Source organism: Oncorhynchus tshawytscha, linkage group LG04 (genome assembly GCF_018296145.1).
Source record: "Oncorhynchus tshawytscha isolate Ot180627B linkage group LG04, Otsh_v2.0, whole genome shotgun sequence".
Lineage (NCBI taxonomy): Eukaryota > Metazoa > Chordata > Actinopteri > Salmoniformes > Salmonidae > Oncorhynchus > Oncorhynchus tshawytscha.
The window spans coordinates 71,371,210-71,388,973 of NC_056432.1; the positions used below are offsets into that span (position 1 = coordinate 71,371,210).

General features: G+C 43.3%; 2 protein-coding genes across 2 annotated transcripts; both read left to right on the plus strand.

Annotated features, from left to right (window-relative positions):
- Positions 1-3,561: 3,561 nt before the first annotated feature.
- cplx3b (complexin 3b) lies at positions 3,562-10,637 on the plus strand. The gene is made up of 3 exons (XM_042321183.1): positions 3,562-4,030; positions 8,587-8,674; positions 8,933-10,637. Exons 1-3 carry the CDS (start codon positions 3,873-3,875, stop codon positions 9,155-9,157), a joined length of 471 nt encoding a protein of 156 aa, XP_042177117.1. The 5' UTR covers positions 3,562-3,872; the 3' UTR covers positions 9,158-10,637.
- Positions 10,638-11,461: 824 nt separating this feature from the next.
- On the plus strand, positions 11,462-13,957 carry LOC112249327 (growth arrest-specific protein 1). The gene has a single exon (XM_042321184.1). The coding sequence runs from the start codon at positions 12,575-12,577 to the stop codon at positions 13,322-13,324; it is 750 nt and encodes a 249-aa protein (XP_042177118.1). The 5' UTR covers positions 11,462-12,574; the 3' UTR covers positions 13,325-13,957.
- The last annotated feature ends 3,807 nt before the right edge of the window (positions 13,958-17,764 follow it).

The window sequence follows — 17,764 nt, forward strand, 5'->3', positions numbered from 1 at the left end:
AGAGATGTGGAGGGAGGGAGAGATGTGGAGGGGGAGAGATGTGGAGGGGGAGAGATGTGGAGGGAGGGAGAGATGTGGAGGGGTAGATATGTGGAGGGAGGGAGAGATGTGGAGGGGGAGAGAGATGTGGAGGGGGAGAGAGATGTGGAGGGGTAGAGATGTGGAGGGAGGGAGAGATGTGGAGGGGGAGAGAGAGATGTGGAGGGGGAGAGAGAGATGTGGAGGGAGGGAGAGATGTTGAGGGGGAGAGAGAGATGTGGAGGGAGGGAGAGAGATGTTGAGGGGGAGAGAGAGATGTGGAGGGAGGGAGAGAGATGTGGAGGGAGGGAGAGATGTGGAGGGGGAGAGAGAGATGTGGAGGGGGAGAGAGAGATGTGGAGGGAGGGAGAGATGTTGAGGGGGAGAGAGAGATGTGGAGGGGGAGAGAGAGATGTGGAGGGAGGGAGAGATATGGAGGGAGGGAGAGAGATGTGGAGGGAGGGAGAGAGAATTGAAGAGATGGGAAGGGTGGGAATGTGAGGTAATGGGAGAGAAGGGGACAGGGAGAGGTTGAGGGTGAAATGTACAAGGTTTAAGTGAATAGGAAGCTGGTATGGACCAGTCTTGTGTTGCATGATGTAACTTACCTTAGGCTCATATTCAGGATATGGCGCATTCTAAGAAAAAAATGTATGACCTAGTTTTTCTTTCTGCTTGCATTATGTATTTATATTGATGTGTGTATTTTCTGTACTTTATGTCATTCAGGGCTCATCTGTAAATGAGTCTCAGTATGACTCCTTGATAAAATGAAGGTTATTAAAATCAAATAAAGATTCATATCCAATCTACATTATGATGTCCATGGTTTTCTATTCATGTTAAAGCCTCCTGACCTCCACTACCACTTAGAATGTCTTCATACTCATGCTAAGCCGCAACATAATGTGTTACTTATATGGTGATCTAAGTGGAAGGCCCAGTTTTAGCATCGTGACCCAGAATGTAGTTTAGCACCTAAAAAAACAAACCTAAGGCGTGTCAAACATGCTGTCCATGGGCTGTGTGCAGCCTGCCATGATGTAACACTAACACCAAGCAACACTTGCCTCTTGGATTATTTCAAAAGATTTGATGTTGGAGAAACAACACTCCACACAATGGAATTAGGTCATTCCTAGCATCAGCTTGTTTTGTTCAAGCACCGCAGGTGAAAAGTGAGTGACCCTCTGGATAATTGCCTTTGTAGAAATGGTCCCTTAGGCAAAGTAAGTGACAGCCCTGCACCAGCTGATGACTGCATATAATCATTGCTGTAGAGCTCCAAGCAAGCAAAGCTCCCTGAACCATTCTATTGTGTGCTGCTGCAGTCAGTAGTTACATGATGATTTTAAGCCCTCGTCTGAGGAAACAAAGGTGTGACATCTGTTGAGGATCAGAAGGGATGGCTGACATACAGGAGTCTCTATCCCATCGTTTGGTAATCCTAAACACCACCACCTGACTAACCCAGAGAGATGGATAGCATGGTGCTCTCTGTCATGTTCACTCACACTAATCACTGGAAATGCTCAAGTCACATTTAGTGAGCAACACGTTTGTGAATTCTGCTGGTGATTTCCTACCTGGAGGATAAGGATACTTTGTGTGTGTATTTTCACTGGACTAAATAGTACCAGTTAATCAGAACATGGAAGTCAGAGGGGAGATGGTTCCTCGGGTAGTACATCTACCCCCTTCGCACTGAACTGGGGTTATGTCTCAAAGGTCACAGCAATCAAGCCCCTCAGCTACAGCTCCATACGCTACACTGTGACACACAAACACAGAAATAGGCTGATCCAGGCAGGCTGAGGCTGAGGCAGGGCCAGCTGTGCCCTCACCCAGACAGGCCCGCAAAGTTCTGTTGGGGTTTGCGTGTAAAGTGCTTGTCCATGCGTGCTCCTTATATTCGGGTTTGTGTGAGACATTTTCATTAACGCACTCATGGGTCACGTCTATACTTTGCATATAGTTCCATTGGTCATTTTCACAGAGCATTCAATCTAATGGAAACACTTGAGTAAATGAGGGATACAAAGTATATTGAAAGCAGATGTGGTTCCTGAGTTAATTAAGTAATTAACATCACATCATGTTTAGAGTCATGTATACAAATACTGGACAGGCCATTATTTTGGCTACCAAGACGAGACCTGAGCTGTGATCAGAGAGCAGGTCCCAGGAGAACACTTGTGCTTAAATAAGAAACATCTCTTCACATCTCCTCCTCTTCTTACATTTTACACAGATTACAATTCGATCATACTTTATTTGGAAAGTTATAATTCAATTTACTTTATGTAGAGGAGGCTTTGAAGTTTGGCAGCCAGGGGATTTGAAACTACCCAGGTGGGTCTGTTAAGCCAGTGACAGAGTGCAGTGAGACATGATCTGTCTCTCCTAATCCACAGGAAAGTAGGGCATGCTTCTTGGTGTCAGGCGTGCTGTGCACATCATGACGCAAAAGTTGTTAATTGAAGATGCACCTCATACTGTATCTGTGGAGAGTATACATTTCACATTTTGGGGATTTAAGAAAAAGACAGGGTGGAGACAGAGAGAGAGGAGGGAGAGAGAGGGGGGCAGAGAGAGCAAGAGGGAGGGAAAGAAGAGAGAGAAAAAGAAAGATAGGATCTGTATCCAAATATTTAAATAACATTGTCTTAATGATGACCCCTACAGTAGAGGCCTACAGACACACTTAGGCCTAGAAAAAGGAAACATTCTGATCTCTAATTGGTCTCACTAATTTGTAACACCATACCCTTTTCCTGTACTGTTGTGTATGGAGATAGGTTAGGTGAGGCACACTGTTAATGACCTGGCGGTGAAGGATCAAATAGATCTGAGTGATGTGAGTGTGTGGTCTGTGTGTAAACCATAAAGCAAAATAGCCTTTATCAGGGGCATGGACAACTGTTTATTGAGGTTTGTGCAACATTCCTTTCAAATGCAATTACACACCAGTTTGCCTGCAGGAGCTGCTCTCTCTCTCTCTTGCTCTCTTTCTTTCTCTCTCTCTCTCTCTTTCCCTGAGCAGCAGACAACTACCCACCTCCACTCCATATGAGACACATGTTTATGGGCCCTCAGTGGAAAACAGATGATATTCTACAGTAACTTTTGAATAAAAATAGTATTAGACTATACTACACAGGACAAATTATGCAAAAATAATAATAAGTGATGTCTTTCTTCAAAGTGGATCGGATTATTTCATATGACACAAATGCGTTTGGAAACCCTATGATTTTCACAACAACAAAAAAGCGCACAAAAGGACCCCAAAGACGCACGAGCATCAAAACCATACAAAACAGCTAGCAGACACGGTAGTTGACTCGTCACGTGTGTCTGTCCCTGCCGGAGTCCGTGGTGAATGTGAGGAGCGCCTGTCTGACTCAATACTGAGTCAAATCAGACGGCGAATCACGGGAACCCACGTGTGGTGCTAGGGCGCATCGTGAAAGCGCACACTTAATCCAGCGATCCGTGGGATTGGGCAGAGGGAGTGGGGGTTGGGTTTGGGGAAAAAAACACGATTGGTAGAGTTGAGAGTCAAATTTATTGGCTCAGATATTTGTGCAGCCACGTCCTCTCTTGCTAACCTCCACCCTCAACGCGGAGCTGTCCATTGGCACAGGTGCTGAAACGCGTAGGTTCTCATTCCCTCACAGCGGTGCGAGACTGAGTGTCGAGAGTAAAACATTTGGATGATTGTATTGACTTTATCCATATATTTTTGAGACACTTCGGTGGATATACATTGATTTACTCAGCTTTCATCAAGAGCGCATCAAAGGTCCACGTTCTTGACCCGGTCAGTTAACGGACTCTTAAGAGGGAGAAAGATGGCTTTTATGGTGAAACAAATGGTGGGAGGGCATGTGAAGAACCTGACCGGGGGTTTGACTGAGGAAAAGCCCGAAGGAGAGAAATCGGAAGCTGCAGCGGCAGGAATGACCCAGGAGGAATTTGAACAATATCAACAACAGTTAGAGGAGGAAAAGTAAGACCAAACCCAAGTTTATCGATCCATTTAAATAGCCTATAGATTTTGAAAGGGTTGAGTACTATAAAGCGGCGTTTATTATGTGTAATGTCCAATGTAAAGACGCTGCTGAGCGCGTGCCTCTATTAGCCCCAGTGCGCCATGCACTATTTTACGCATCAGTGGGATCCACGGCGTGCTCCCGCGCTCACCACGTAGCTGCTACACTCGATAAATGAGTTTTCTTTCAGGTTTCAAGAATTAGGCTATATAGGACGGGCTTCCATTGGAATTCTTGCAATACTACAAACAAACAAACAAAAATGTGTAAGTAATCACAGTTGAGTTTAATGCCCAATTATATTGTAAAACGGAGTCGTTTTCCAATAGGCATATCCTAATGCTTCAGGTTGATAATAGTCCTCACATTCATTCTAGAACATGAATTCAGTTACTTTTATGTCCAATTTATCTCAAAATATATTGATGTAACATTTTGAATATCATCCTCTATGAGCTCTCCAAATAGTCCCCCCCCCCCCTTTTCATGCATGTCCCTGTGATGTAGGCTTCCATCTTCATTTTGTTCACAAAGAGTAGACACCTCAACATAATAAATGAGTCTGATGTGAGTATCTCTGATCTTGAAATGTATTTTTATCTGGGTATAACAAAGAAACTTATTGCCATAGCCTGTCCTCTGTCCATGTCATAAAACATCTGATAATTGAATTGACTTTACTTCAAATTCCCATATGTGAGAGGAGAAGATGTCCTCAAGCTTTGAAACAGATGACTCTACAAAAGCTAATAAATCTGAACATATATCTTGTCCTGTGAAAAAATACCCTTGAAATGTGTCTTATTGTGTACAGTGCCTCCACACACACCTGTATCTATATGAAAAGTATACTTCATTAAAAAGAAATGGGTTTTACTACAGGGCACTACCCTGGCTTAAGGTCATATGGCTCCAGGCTCCAGGACAAACAGCCTGTTTACTGTTGACATGTCAGACATGGTGGAGCATCCACTGATTCCCCTCAGAGACTAGCCTCAACTGTCGACAGCCCACTTTGACCTCAATCCCATACCATCATACATTACACTGGGCTTCAGGGGAGGTGGCTACCGCCATACAATAGATCATAGCACAAAGTCTGGTGTCAGTGCTCTGTATAATCCAAGGAGAATAGGGTTGTTGGAATGGGGTTGTTTGCAGTGGCATGTCATATATAATCATGTTATCAGGCACAGGAGTCACAATGACATCCCCTGGTTATATGATGCCCTTGAGAGGAGAAGACACAAGACTCGTCATCTCAGTGCCATCAGGAGCTCTACCATTGGCTGTCACAGAGAGCTGGCTTATGTGCTGCTGTGTGGTGGTTTACATGCTCATGTTCATTCATAGTGGGCAAGATAACAGTAATGCCACTGTGAATATACACTGAGTGAACAAAACATTAAGAACACCTATTCTTTCCATAACATAGACTGACCAGGTGAATCCAGGTGAAAGCTATGATCCCTTATTGATGTGACTTGTTAAATCCACTTCAATCAGTGTAGATGAAGGGGAGGAGACAGGTTAAAGAAGGATTTTTAAGCCTTGAGACAATTGAGACACGGATTGTGTATTTGTGCCATTCAGAGGGTGTAAGGGAATAACAAAATATTTAAGTGCCTTTGAACGGGGTATGGTAATAGGTGCCAGGTGCATCAGTTTGTGTCAAGAACTGCAACGCTGCTGGGTTTTTCATGGTCAACAGTTTTCAATGTGTATCAACAATGGTCCACCACCCAAAGGACATCCAGCCAACTGTGGGAAGCATCCCTGTGGAACGCTTTCGATACCTTGTAGAGTCCATGCCCCGACGCATTGAGGCTGTTCTGAGGGCAAAAAAAAAATCAATATTAGGAAGGTGTTCTTAATGTTTTGTACACTCAGTATATATCCCCTCAGGGCCAACCCTAGCCTTTTGGGGGACCAAGGCGAGATTTGGTTGGGGGGGCCCCACGGGCAAAACATTTTAGTGCCCCCCCCTTGACGGCAGAGAGAACATTGTGAAGTTTTAAAGCAAGTTTTCTACATTTTTCCATGGGGCGGAGAGAAAAATGTAAAATTTGAAAGCAAATTTCCTGAAATTCTATACATTTTGCCATGCATTTTCCCATGTTTATATGATATCTGAATGAGAGTGACTAACAACATCAATTGGGGCCCCCTGGAGATCACCTTTCGTGCTCCGTTGTTAATTCGGCCATGATTACTACAAGTTTAGATAGCTGGGCAGACTAATTTACCAATTAAAACATATTAACTGACATGGGCTAATTGAGTGACTGTCAGTGACTGACATAACAAGAGGCGACCACCTATGTTGCTTATGCCCAGGGCTGGCCCTGTATCCCCTGAATGATAGGGATATGACCTTGCCATTGGCCATGCACATGTATGATGCCATTATTTACAGTACTGTATGTATGCATTATGATGTCATGCTATCATTCAGACCACACTGTTGGCTTGATCACATAGGTCTCGTGACGTCACCTCGGTTCATGGAGTCTGCTTCGGAATGTTTGGTGCAAGTTGTAGGTCTAGTCTTGTCTTTCAATCTTTCAATCTGTTTCAATCTGATTATTGGAAAATTAGGGACAAAGATTATTTGAGTAATACTAAGAGGGCTGCCACGGAAAACACAAACTGTCTCTTGTCTGCCCTCTGCTGGAGTTACCAAATGGGTAGTATTGCAGTATTGCTGTACGTGGTGGTGAAGTATAAATATCTGATTTACCTCAACTTAAGGCTTGCAGTATGATGATATTTGTATGGTGGTGTAGGGCAGAGGACATGGTGATGGGGTGTTGTGGTGTCTGGGTGTGCTGTAGAGTGAGGTGATCCAAGGTTGTGCAGATTCACTGGTTTGGCAGCTGTAAAAGGAGGTGTGCTAGTCAGTCAGTGTTCTAGAGTGGAGTAATCCTAGGTTCTGGGTTCAGAGGGTGTATAGTTCTGTAGAGTGGTGTGGTCCTAGGTTCTGGGTTCAGAGGGTGTAGAGTTCTGTAGATTGGTGTGGTTCTGGGTTCAGAGGGTGTAGAGCTCTGTAGAGTGGTGTTGTCCTAGGCTCTGGGTTGGAAGGGTGTAGAGTTCTATAGTGGTGTTGTCCTAGGCTCTGGGTTGGAAGGGTGTAGAGTTCTGTAGAGTGGTGTTGTCCTAGGCTCTGGGTTGGAAGGGTGTAGAGTTCTGTAGAGTGGTGTTGTCCTAGGCTCTGGGTTGGAAGGGTGTAGAGTTCTGTAGAGTGGTGTTGTCCTAGGCTCTGGGTTGGAAGGGTGTAGAGTTCTGTAGAGTGGTGTTGTCCTTGGCTCTGGGTTTGAAGGGTGTAAAGTTCTGTAGAGTGGTGTTGTCCTAGGCTCTGGGTTGGAAGGGTGTAGAGTTCTGTAGAGTGGTGTTGTCCTTGGCTCTGGGTTTGAAGGGTGTAAAGTTCTGTAGAGTGGTGTCGTCCTAGGTTCTGGGTTGGAAGGGTGTAGAGTTCTGTAGAGTGGTGTGATCCTAGGTTTCTGTGGGCTCACTAAGTTAGCAGCTGTAGAAATAGGTGAGTGCTAGTCAGTCAGTGAGTCAGTCAGTCAGTCAGTCAATGATGCTCTACATCCCAGAAGTCTGAATATAATTCCCCAGTTGAGCAGTGGACCGGCAATAGACTGCATCTGGATCTGACTGCAAGAGCAAAACCTCTCTCTGTTGTTCTCCCTCTCTCTTCCTCCCTCCCTCCTCCTCTACCCCCAGGTGTTACTGCTGCTTGTCCACCTTCTGTTGGCCTGGACTCTTGAGTCAGAGAGCAGCTCAGCAGAGGGCTCCCTGTGTTCTTTTCTTTCAGCCCTCACTATGAGATCCACAGTGGTATAAACATCTAATATCGTCACATACACCAGATAGGTGCAGTGAATGTGTTGTTTACAGGGTCTGCCATAGTACTATGGCGTCCTGGAGCAAATTAGAGTTAAGTACTTTGTTCAAGGGCACATCGGCAGATTTTTCACCTTATCGGCTCAGGTATTCGAAGCAGCGGCCTTTTCATTACTGGCCCAACACTCTAACTGCGATGGCCGAGCTATGTGGTTAATAGTAACCAATGAATTTGTGCATTTGTGATACATCGCATTACAAACAAATCTAACAATGTTCCATACTAAAGACCGTGACATGTTGACATTACAAAAAGCCTTATGGATTAATTAAATTATCATTATAGCATCTGTCCTCACATTGCCACTAATACTGTTAAATCCTTAATCCTTCTGTCTAATTATGGAGGTGGACTGAAGGAGGCGTTTGTTATGAAGCATCAATTTGAGTAATGCCTCGAGATTATCCCACCTTTGCAGACGTTGTGTGTGTGTGTGTGTGTGTGTGTGTGTGCGTGTGTGTGTGTGTGTGTGTGTGTGTGTGTGTGTGTGTGTGTGTGTGTGTGTGTGTGTGTGTGTGTGTGTGTGCGTGTGTGTGTGCGTGTGTGTTTACATGCAGCAACACTATTTAATCCGCTGTTAACCATTTTCTCTCTGGTTTTCCCCAGGCAGGAACGAGATGCTAGTTTTGCCCAGAAGAAAGCTGAGCGGGCAACAGTTAGAAGTCACTTCCGGGACAAATACAGACTGCCAAAGGTACATCCATTACTGATTCTGCATATTTCATTCAAGCATTTTCTTACTACATGTTATTGCAGTTTTACAGGATCAGATCTAGGTTGTGTCCTTGAAGCAAAAACACCATCCAAATGTGCCCTGTTTGTACTCTCTTTCTTTTCTCCCTATGTCTCAATCATCTAATACCTCTCCCTTTCCTTTGCCCTCGCTCCCTACACCCTCTCCCACTGGCCTGTGTGTGTGTGTGTGTCTGTCTCCACTGTGTGTGCGACCCAGAATGAGCTGGATGACACTCAGATCCAGCAGGCGGGGGATGACGTGGAGCTGCCCACAGAGCTAGCCAAGATGATCGCTGACGACAACAAGGAGGAGGCGTCCAAAACGTCTGTCCTGGGCCATCTGACCAACATCCAGAATGTGGACATGGACCAGCTGAAGGACAAGGCCCAGGCCACACTGGAAGACCTCAAACAGTCCGCTGAGAAGTGCAATCTCATGTGATCTGGCTGGCTGACTGAATTCCTGCTCTCTCTCTCTCTCCCTCCCTTACTCTCTTTATCTATACAACAAAGGATCTGTGTAAGATATGATCTATGATCATGTACAAACGTTGATAGTCATGTTGCTTTGAATACACACACACATACAGTCAGCACTGCCTCACACACACAAACCTACTGCAGCAGCACCTGGCCAAGGAATCAGAGTAAACACTGTCTAAACTGTGGGGGAATCAGAGTAAACACTGTATAAGCTGTGGGGGAATCAGAGTAAACACGGTCTAAGCTGTGGGGGAATCAGAGTAAACACTGTATAAGCTGTGGGGGAATCAGAGTAAACACTGTCTAAGCTGTGGGGGAATCAGAGTAAACACGGTCTAAGCTGTGGGGGAATCAGAGTAAACACGGTCTAAGCTGTGGGGGAATCAGAGTAATAGTCTTCTGCCAAAGACCCTTCGCAGAAAATCATTTAGACAATGGCACAAAGTATATCAACTAGTCATATTAAGTGTGAGACTAAATCAAACTTTCTTGTCTTGGGACCACATTCAGTACATTACAAACCAAGTGTCTGTTATATCTATCGCAGGTGTAAATGTATTTGCGGTGAGCCTGTTCTGTTGTCCATCTAGTCTATGGTCACTAACTCGTTGGGGCCTTGCTAAGAGACAGCTCGTCCTCTGTGATGCCAACCCATCTAACCTTTCAACTCTAGCCTTTAACCTGTCCTCATATTGACCATGACCTCTCCATCTCAGTGTTGTTTTGTGCTGGTGGTTTGGTGTCGTTTAAACGCTATGATATGCCAAATGCTGTCTTTGAAAATGTCATCCTCTGGCTGAGTGCTGGTCATAGTGTTTAATAAGTACACAATACTATGAACATATATGAACATATAGTACTTGATATTTGTCTGATTTGTTGTTGTATCACTAAATAAAGACGCAGGTGAGAGCAGGAGAGGGGTTTGTCAACCTTATTTGAATTACAGTAATATACAGTATATATTTCTTAAATGCAGTGGTTCATGTCTTGTAATAGTTGAACAGTCCTTTCGTGACATTACAGTAATTGCATTTGAAGAAAGGATGGTGAACATGCCTTAGTAGCTTGTTTTATGTGATAGCTACTTTGTGCTTTCTTGTCAGTTCCATGAAGCAAAACAAACAAGTGTGAATATAATGAATTCTTACTCAAGTCTTACAGAGCCTGATCACCTATAAATACCTATCTGTATTAAAGTGTGTGACCTACAATGATACTATAAAGCCAACAAAAATACATTATTTCATTTCCAGTCACCCTATGGGGTAATTCAGGTTGATCTCATGATGATATTTCAGGAAGAGACATGCTGTTCATGATGTTTCTGTTTCCTGTCCACTCTTTGCTTCTTTTACATCATCTTTGTTGTTCAATGCTGTATGAAACGTATTGATTTTTGACTGACTATTGTAACCATAATAAACTGATTTTTATGATGTATGCTTCATGTTTCTCCATTTGTTTTCCAGTCAGTCTGACCATCTGGTCAGAAACTCAAGGACGGAAGATTTCTAACATATAATTTACAGTAGCCATCGTTTGAGGCTATAAAACCAAAACCTAATGTTCTGAACACTAGGTGGAGACAAAAATACAACGTCATCGGAATGTTTGTTGATTAGTGATTGTTGAATTCATGACAAACGGAATTTAATCCAAAATCCATATCCATATTAGCCCCTGATTATTATCATGAAATTATTATCATTACAATACTGAAAGGCCAAATGATTATGTCACAGTTGTTATAACCATTGTTATAACCACGTTCTTAAGTTAACCTTTATAATGATGTTATTATTTTTTATTATAACCATTATTAGTGGCAACTTTACCTTCCAGTGAAGTCTGATAATAAGCTCAGCCATCTGGCAGAATCAATGGCTTTTTGCAAAAGTGTACAGTGTTTTTCAGGGAGAAGCCAGCCAGAAACTGCTTTGTGACATTTCTAGACAGCCCGGGTGTCGCTACGGGTTTTTCCAATCGCTTTTTTCAAAACACGTTAGTTAGCATTTGAATAGCAGAGAAGCCTGAGCTATTGGTAGTTTTCAAGTGCGGTGTGAAAGGGGAGAGCTGTAAAATATATTGATGCTGAAACCCACCTCTATTGATAGGCGCAGGGCGTGAACAATCTTCAGCCTAGAAAGACACTGTGCCACTGCATGGCCAATCTGACACAATTGGGGTGAAACGGGCCAGAAAATACTATTCTCTTCCATTCTGTTTTATCAATCAGGGCTTAAAAACTCACTAGAAAGAAGAGCGAGAGGGAGAGTGAAAAGGGCGACAATTAGTAGAACTTTAAGTGAAACCCTCACTGTGCGACGGTTTTCATAGAGGTTTCCCTCCTCGAGTTATCGTTAAAAAGGAACAGATTTGTTTTTTCTGCACTTAAAAGTGGAGCAGTGGGTGCAGATGTGAGCTTCTAGCAATGGAATGCTTTCTGTCGACTGCTAGGGGGCTTGTGTGCGCCCCACACTCACTACCTCCCCAAACGTTGACGTGTTTTGTAAAGGGGACCACACAGGTCGTGAGTTTCATTAAATTTATAAACATTTTATTTATCCTGTATGACGAGCAGATTGCCAAAAACTACGTTGCTATAGAAATGAGTCCCACGAACTCCTCAATGACGACCAATCGTTGACCAGGATTGTAAATGGGAGAGGGGGCAAGGAAAACTTTCCTTTCTTTTTCTGGAAAAGGAGGGGTGTTGTGGGGAAAAGATTAACGAAGCGTGAAGCGTAACTGCAAGAGGGGGACAAAGACACATAGCGAGAGGAAATGCTACAGTGAGAAGAGGCAGTCCTAATGAATTCAACCAAAATAGTATGGAATGGAACATGGAAAATATGAACGTTTTTGAAAGCCAAGAAAGTTGGACATATTTTGAAAAACAAGAGTAAAGACTTATGCTTTCAAACGAGGGCACGAAATGTGGATAGTAGGTGTCCGAACTTTGGACTGCGCATGTGGTCACTTTTTGTTCCATTTTTACTGACACGACTGTGACAGATTTGCGAGGGATAGTGTTGCTTTGTTGCGTAGCTGACTCTATGCAAAGGATTTCAACATTTTTACTCATCCGTCCCAGACTGGATTCATTCTACCGCATAAAACGGACTATTATTCCACAACTGTCAAGCGTGTATTGGAGAGACAGAGGGACATCTTTAGGTTTGTAGCTAGGCCTACTAAACACATTTATGTTTGGACCATGAATGCCTACTAAACACATTTATGTTTGGACCATAAACGCCTCATACTAAATGGGTTTATTAGTTACATTACGTTTTAAATTGATCATAGACTTGGCTGTCCCGCACTAACTGGAGGAAAATGTGCGCATCGTCGAACTAGAGCTCTCTCCAGCATGAAAAGTTGGTGCAGCGCTCTGGCGCTCTTCTCATCGGTGCTGTTGGCGCTAGATGCCCAGTTAATATGTTGGCAAGCCCTGCTCCGATGCCATGAGGAGGCAGACTGTGAGCTTGCATATAGCCAGTATCTAGCCGCCTGTGAAGGAAACATTAGAGGCACCAGGAGGCAATGCCCCAGCCACTGTATCAACGCGTTGATAAGACTGAATCACACCCGCAACGGTCCTTACCTCGAGAGGTGTGACTGTGGTCAGGACATGGAGTGTAGGGATGCAAAGCGGGCGATTGAGCCATGCCTCCCCCGGAGGTATCCTGGAGACGCGGGGGGGATAGGATGCACAGAGGCCCGTCAACGCTGTGAGGAGGACACCGGCTGCCACTCCTCCCTGACAGCCTACTTGTCTTACTGTGGGCAACTCTTCAATGGCAGGAAATGCTCGTCCAGGTGCAAGGCCACAATACAACAGATGCTATTCATCCCAAATGGCATGCTACTAAACCAGTGTGTGTGCGACGGGGTGGAAAGGCCGTTCTGTGAGGTAGTCAAGGAGAACATGAGCAAACTTTGCCAGATTGGAGACCACAGTGTTATTTCAGACCAGGCAGATATGGACGATATGTATGAGGATGAAGACTATGATTCGAAAACAGAGGAGATATATCCTCCTGACTCAAATTCTAGTTCCTCGCAGCTGTCGAGCTATATGGCCTTATTATGCATAATTCTTGCACGGATATTCTTTTGAGAATGAATGTGACCTCTTGTTGTGACCTCTCAGTTGGACAGACAGGACAGTCTGCTCGGGGACGGGTCCAATCTAATGAGCACGTGGGTTTGATGTAGCGAATACTATTTGCTCCTAGTAATCTCCTATGGGCCTAATTGATTTTTCATATTTTGATGTGATGCCTTAATCTGGGACACAAGAATGGTCAGGACGTTCAGACCACCAATTCAGTTTGCAAACTAGGCCTAGGCTACTCATGAAATATCCTAGGTGGAAACTGTTCTGGAGTGTAAAGATCCATAAAGTGATTGTTTAGGGAGAAGTGAACCAAACTTGACTTCATTGTAACGATACTCCTCATTGGGCATTGCAGCCATTACTTCTGGGCTACCTTTTAAGCTCTTATGCCTATTTGTTTAGTTTCGCCTCAATGGTCCTTGGAGTGTGGCTTTATTAAGACTTAAGATAAACATTGGACCAGTCCAGTTTCTGTTTGCTTTCCTCTCTATTTTAGGGGCCTCTGCATTGTTGCAGCCATCACACTTCAAATATTTGTAGGGAACTGCCAGTGAACAGACAAGGGTTTGGAATCAAGTAGGCCTAGTTAAATTAGCTGAAGTGCCTCTCCAGCAGCCCCCCTACCCCCCATGACACATCCCCCACTCTTGATAGTTTTATTTAAAATGTCCCCCCACTCTCCCCCTTTAGGGACCCCCTTTCTTTATTGAAAGCAAGAAGTCACCCTTCTCCTTATAGACTGGCCTCTACAAGATGAATGTGGGCTTATGATAGACTTATATGGACAAAAGAAGAGGCACTAGTGTTTTTTCTCTGAAAAAAAATAAGAAATACCAGTTTATTACTATGAACAGCAGTACATAAGCTACTTGTTAATAGGCCTAGTTTAATTTATTATTCATTTCATATAAAGTGTAATGGGTTCCTTTCCAGGACAGAAACATGCTTGACAGTTAGCCTAGATATTTAGTAAGAAGGGAAAAAGCTAAGAAGTTATTGTATTATTTTTTAATGAAGCTAATCCTTCCCGTGTCTTGTCATTATCTTTACAAGATGTCACTTGAAGTTTTTCTAAACTAATCTTTGTTTTTGTCATGATCGTCAATGTCATTTCTTTTTTATTCCACCTTGTTGGGTAGATGCTGGTCCATAGGGAAATGTAACTGTCATGTTGATGTTAAATTATATACATAAAAAAGGAATTTATGTTTTACATGTATATGTCATATATTAATGCTGTAAATTAGTGTCCATTTTTGTCCATTGTGACTTTGCAGTCAATACACCACCTCATGAATAATATGGCAGTAGTTTACATGTACAAAAACAATGTTTTTGAAACAATTCTGCAGGTAGATTTGTCATCTCAACCAGTGTGGAAAGAAATAATGGATACTTGTTATATATGGAAAATAATTTATGTAATAAAATGATTAAGTGTGAGTCAAAAAGTCCAACTGTTTATTTGACATCCAGTATGTTATTCAAAAGTAGGAATGTTTCCCAACCCCCAACTAAATAAAACATCACACCAAAACTATCATACCTAAAGTATAGGCACATGTAACTGCTGGAAGTAGAGAAGACTGGAATGTTCAATAAGGGAAAAATGTCATTTTGGATCAGGCTCCAAAGTCACGTGTCGCCTGAAAATGTGCCATTGCCAAGCAAAGCTAAAGGACCAGCAGACATTGAATCGTTTAAAATATCTACTGCGTTGATCTTTGAAATGATACACTTGCAATTCTGGTAGTCCTGGCAATAGCAACTTTTACATGAAAAGACAAAACAGGACCTCTCACTACTATTGTCTTCTCATATCATCCATCTTCCCTGGAATTTGTAAAACGTTTTTAGAGACACATATTTTGTTGACACAATATTAAATCAAGTCCTAGAACAGGGTGATTGCATCTAAATGAATGCCTCCTGTGGCTGCTGAAACCACAAGTAACTTTGTGACTGCTGTGTACCCTTCATAATACCAGCATTGTGTAATACTTTAGGGATCAGGCCCAGTGTAACTGAAACCCAAGCAGGAATGTTAAGTGTCTGGCTGCACAATACATCTTATTTGGAAGAGTAGGCCAGGACTCTCTGTGCTCTTTGAGACATTTCTGGTTTAAGTTACTGCTTCCTGGTAAATTGTGCCTAATTATTTGTGTGTAAATGGCACTTTCTGTGTCAGTGTTAAAAGGTCAGTCACGACTCTTGAGAATGCAGGATTGTGCATTTGATCGTTTAGCCTTACAGTGCTTCTCAGTTCTCTTGGTCTTCAATGACCTTTTCAGAGAAATAATATGGAAATATAGCACATTAATAAATGTATCACTTTTATAACACAGTGAGAATGCAATGGGTGTTTTTGTGTCTACTAATCTCCTAAATCCTGCTAATAACGTTTTAGGCAGGTTAGTAGGTAAATATAAATCCTTGGCACAAATAGCTCATAGTAATAATTCTTTATTTACAGGTTCTTAACAAACTGTATGGAAGTGTTATGTAATCTATTAAGTTTGAATGAGTCAAGATAAGTGGAATTTGAAGTCATGACAGTAAATCTGTTTTCAATTCATAGTTCCTTTGACTGACCAAGTCGTCCCCTTCCCATCTTCACCGAAATCAAATTTGATTGGTCACATGCGCCGAATACAACGTGTAGACTTCACAGTGAAATGCTTACTTACGAGCAAGTATTTTGTTTAGAAAATAATGTAACGCCTAACAGACAGTTCTTAGATTGTTCAAAAGTGAGTTTCACTGGTACATTTAGAAGCGGAAGGGAGGGAAAGGGATTCTGTATAGTTGAGGTAAGACCCTCCTAACTTGGCTCAGCCAATCTGTCTAACCATCTCAAAGTTGTCCAACTCTAACTCACCCTCCTTCAAATCCCCCACTCAGCTTCTGGGAACAAAATCAAAACAAACAGAAGCAGGGGAGCCTTGGGGTGAGTGGGGGACGGCAGAGGGAGGATTTACAGAGGCTGCAGTGTGCTGGAGCCCATTTTCTAAATTATCTTTATTCAACGTTTCTCTGAAACAAACCCCTGCCTGCCCCCAGGTCTAGGAGAGGGGGTGACACAGGGATTTAGGGGAGAGTTTTGTCTCTCATCTGTACAATGTTCTATTCATGATAGCAGTCTACCCACGGTGAATGGTTGATGTGTGTGTGTGTTTGGGGGTAGGAGAGTTGAGAGGTCCTTAGTTCCTTACGGATTAACCCCCCCCCCCCTTTATAACTTTAGCTGATGTCAATACAGCTCCACCGTCGTCCCATTAGGAGTACCAACAGAGGCTGATAGAGACCCAGGAGAGGGGGAAAGGGTACAAGTGCTCATGATGGAGCTGAACTGAAATGGAAGCCAATTAAACCCACAATGCCACAGGGCTGTGGTTGGTTGGCAAGGGGGTCAAAGTGGTAAAAGGCATAGTGGTTGACTATTCAACTTTTTGGCATCTCCTTATAGCGTATACTGCCATCTCTACTGGTGCTCATGCCAGTCCTCTACACGCCCTGCTACTCTGGACTACATTAGGGCTTCCTCTCCTTACGTTATAGAAACAGGCCAGTTGTGTCCTCAGGAGAGGGAACCAAATGGTGACTATATGGCCAGGAGACAGCAGTAGACCTCCAACAGGTAGTGACAGACTCACTAAGACATCCATGAAACCTTACACTCAGACCACAATGTTATTTTACCAAGCTTTACATTTCAACCCGAACTACAAGTACAGTCCCTTCGGAAAAAAGTATTCAGACTACTTGACTTTTTCCACATTTTGTTACAGCCTTATTCTAAAATTGATTCATTGTTTCCCCCCCCCCTCATCAATCTACACACAATACCCCATAATGTCAAAGCAAAAACTGTTTTTTGAAATTGTTGCTCATGTATTAAAAATTAAAAACAGAAATATCACATTTACATAAGTATTCAGATCATTTACTCAGTACTTTGTTGAAGCACCTTTGGCAGAGATTACAGCCTTGAGTCTTCTTGGGTGTGACACTACAAGCTTGGCATATCTGTGTTTGTGGAGTTTCTCCTATTCTTCTCTGCAGATCCACTCAAGCTCTGTCAGTTTGGAGGGGGAGCGTTGCTACACAGCTATTTTCAGGTCTCTCCAGAGATGTTCGATTGGGTTCAAGTCTGGGCTCTGGCTGGACCACTCAAGGACATTCAGAGACTTGTCCCGAAGCCACTCCTGCGTAGTTTTGGCTGTGTGCTTAGGGACGTTGTCCTGGTGGAAGGTGAACCATCGCCCCAGTCTGAGGTCCTGAGCACTCTGGAGCAGGTTTTAATCAAGGATCTCTCTGTACTTTGCTCTGTTCATCTTTGTCTCGATCCTGACTAGAATCCCAGTCCCTGCCACTGAAAAACATCCCCACAGCATGATGCTGCACCACCATGCTTCACCGTAGGAATGGTGCCAGGTCTCC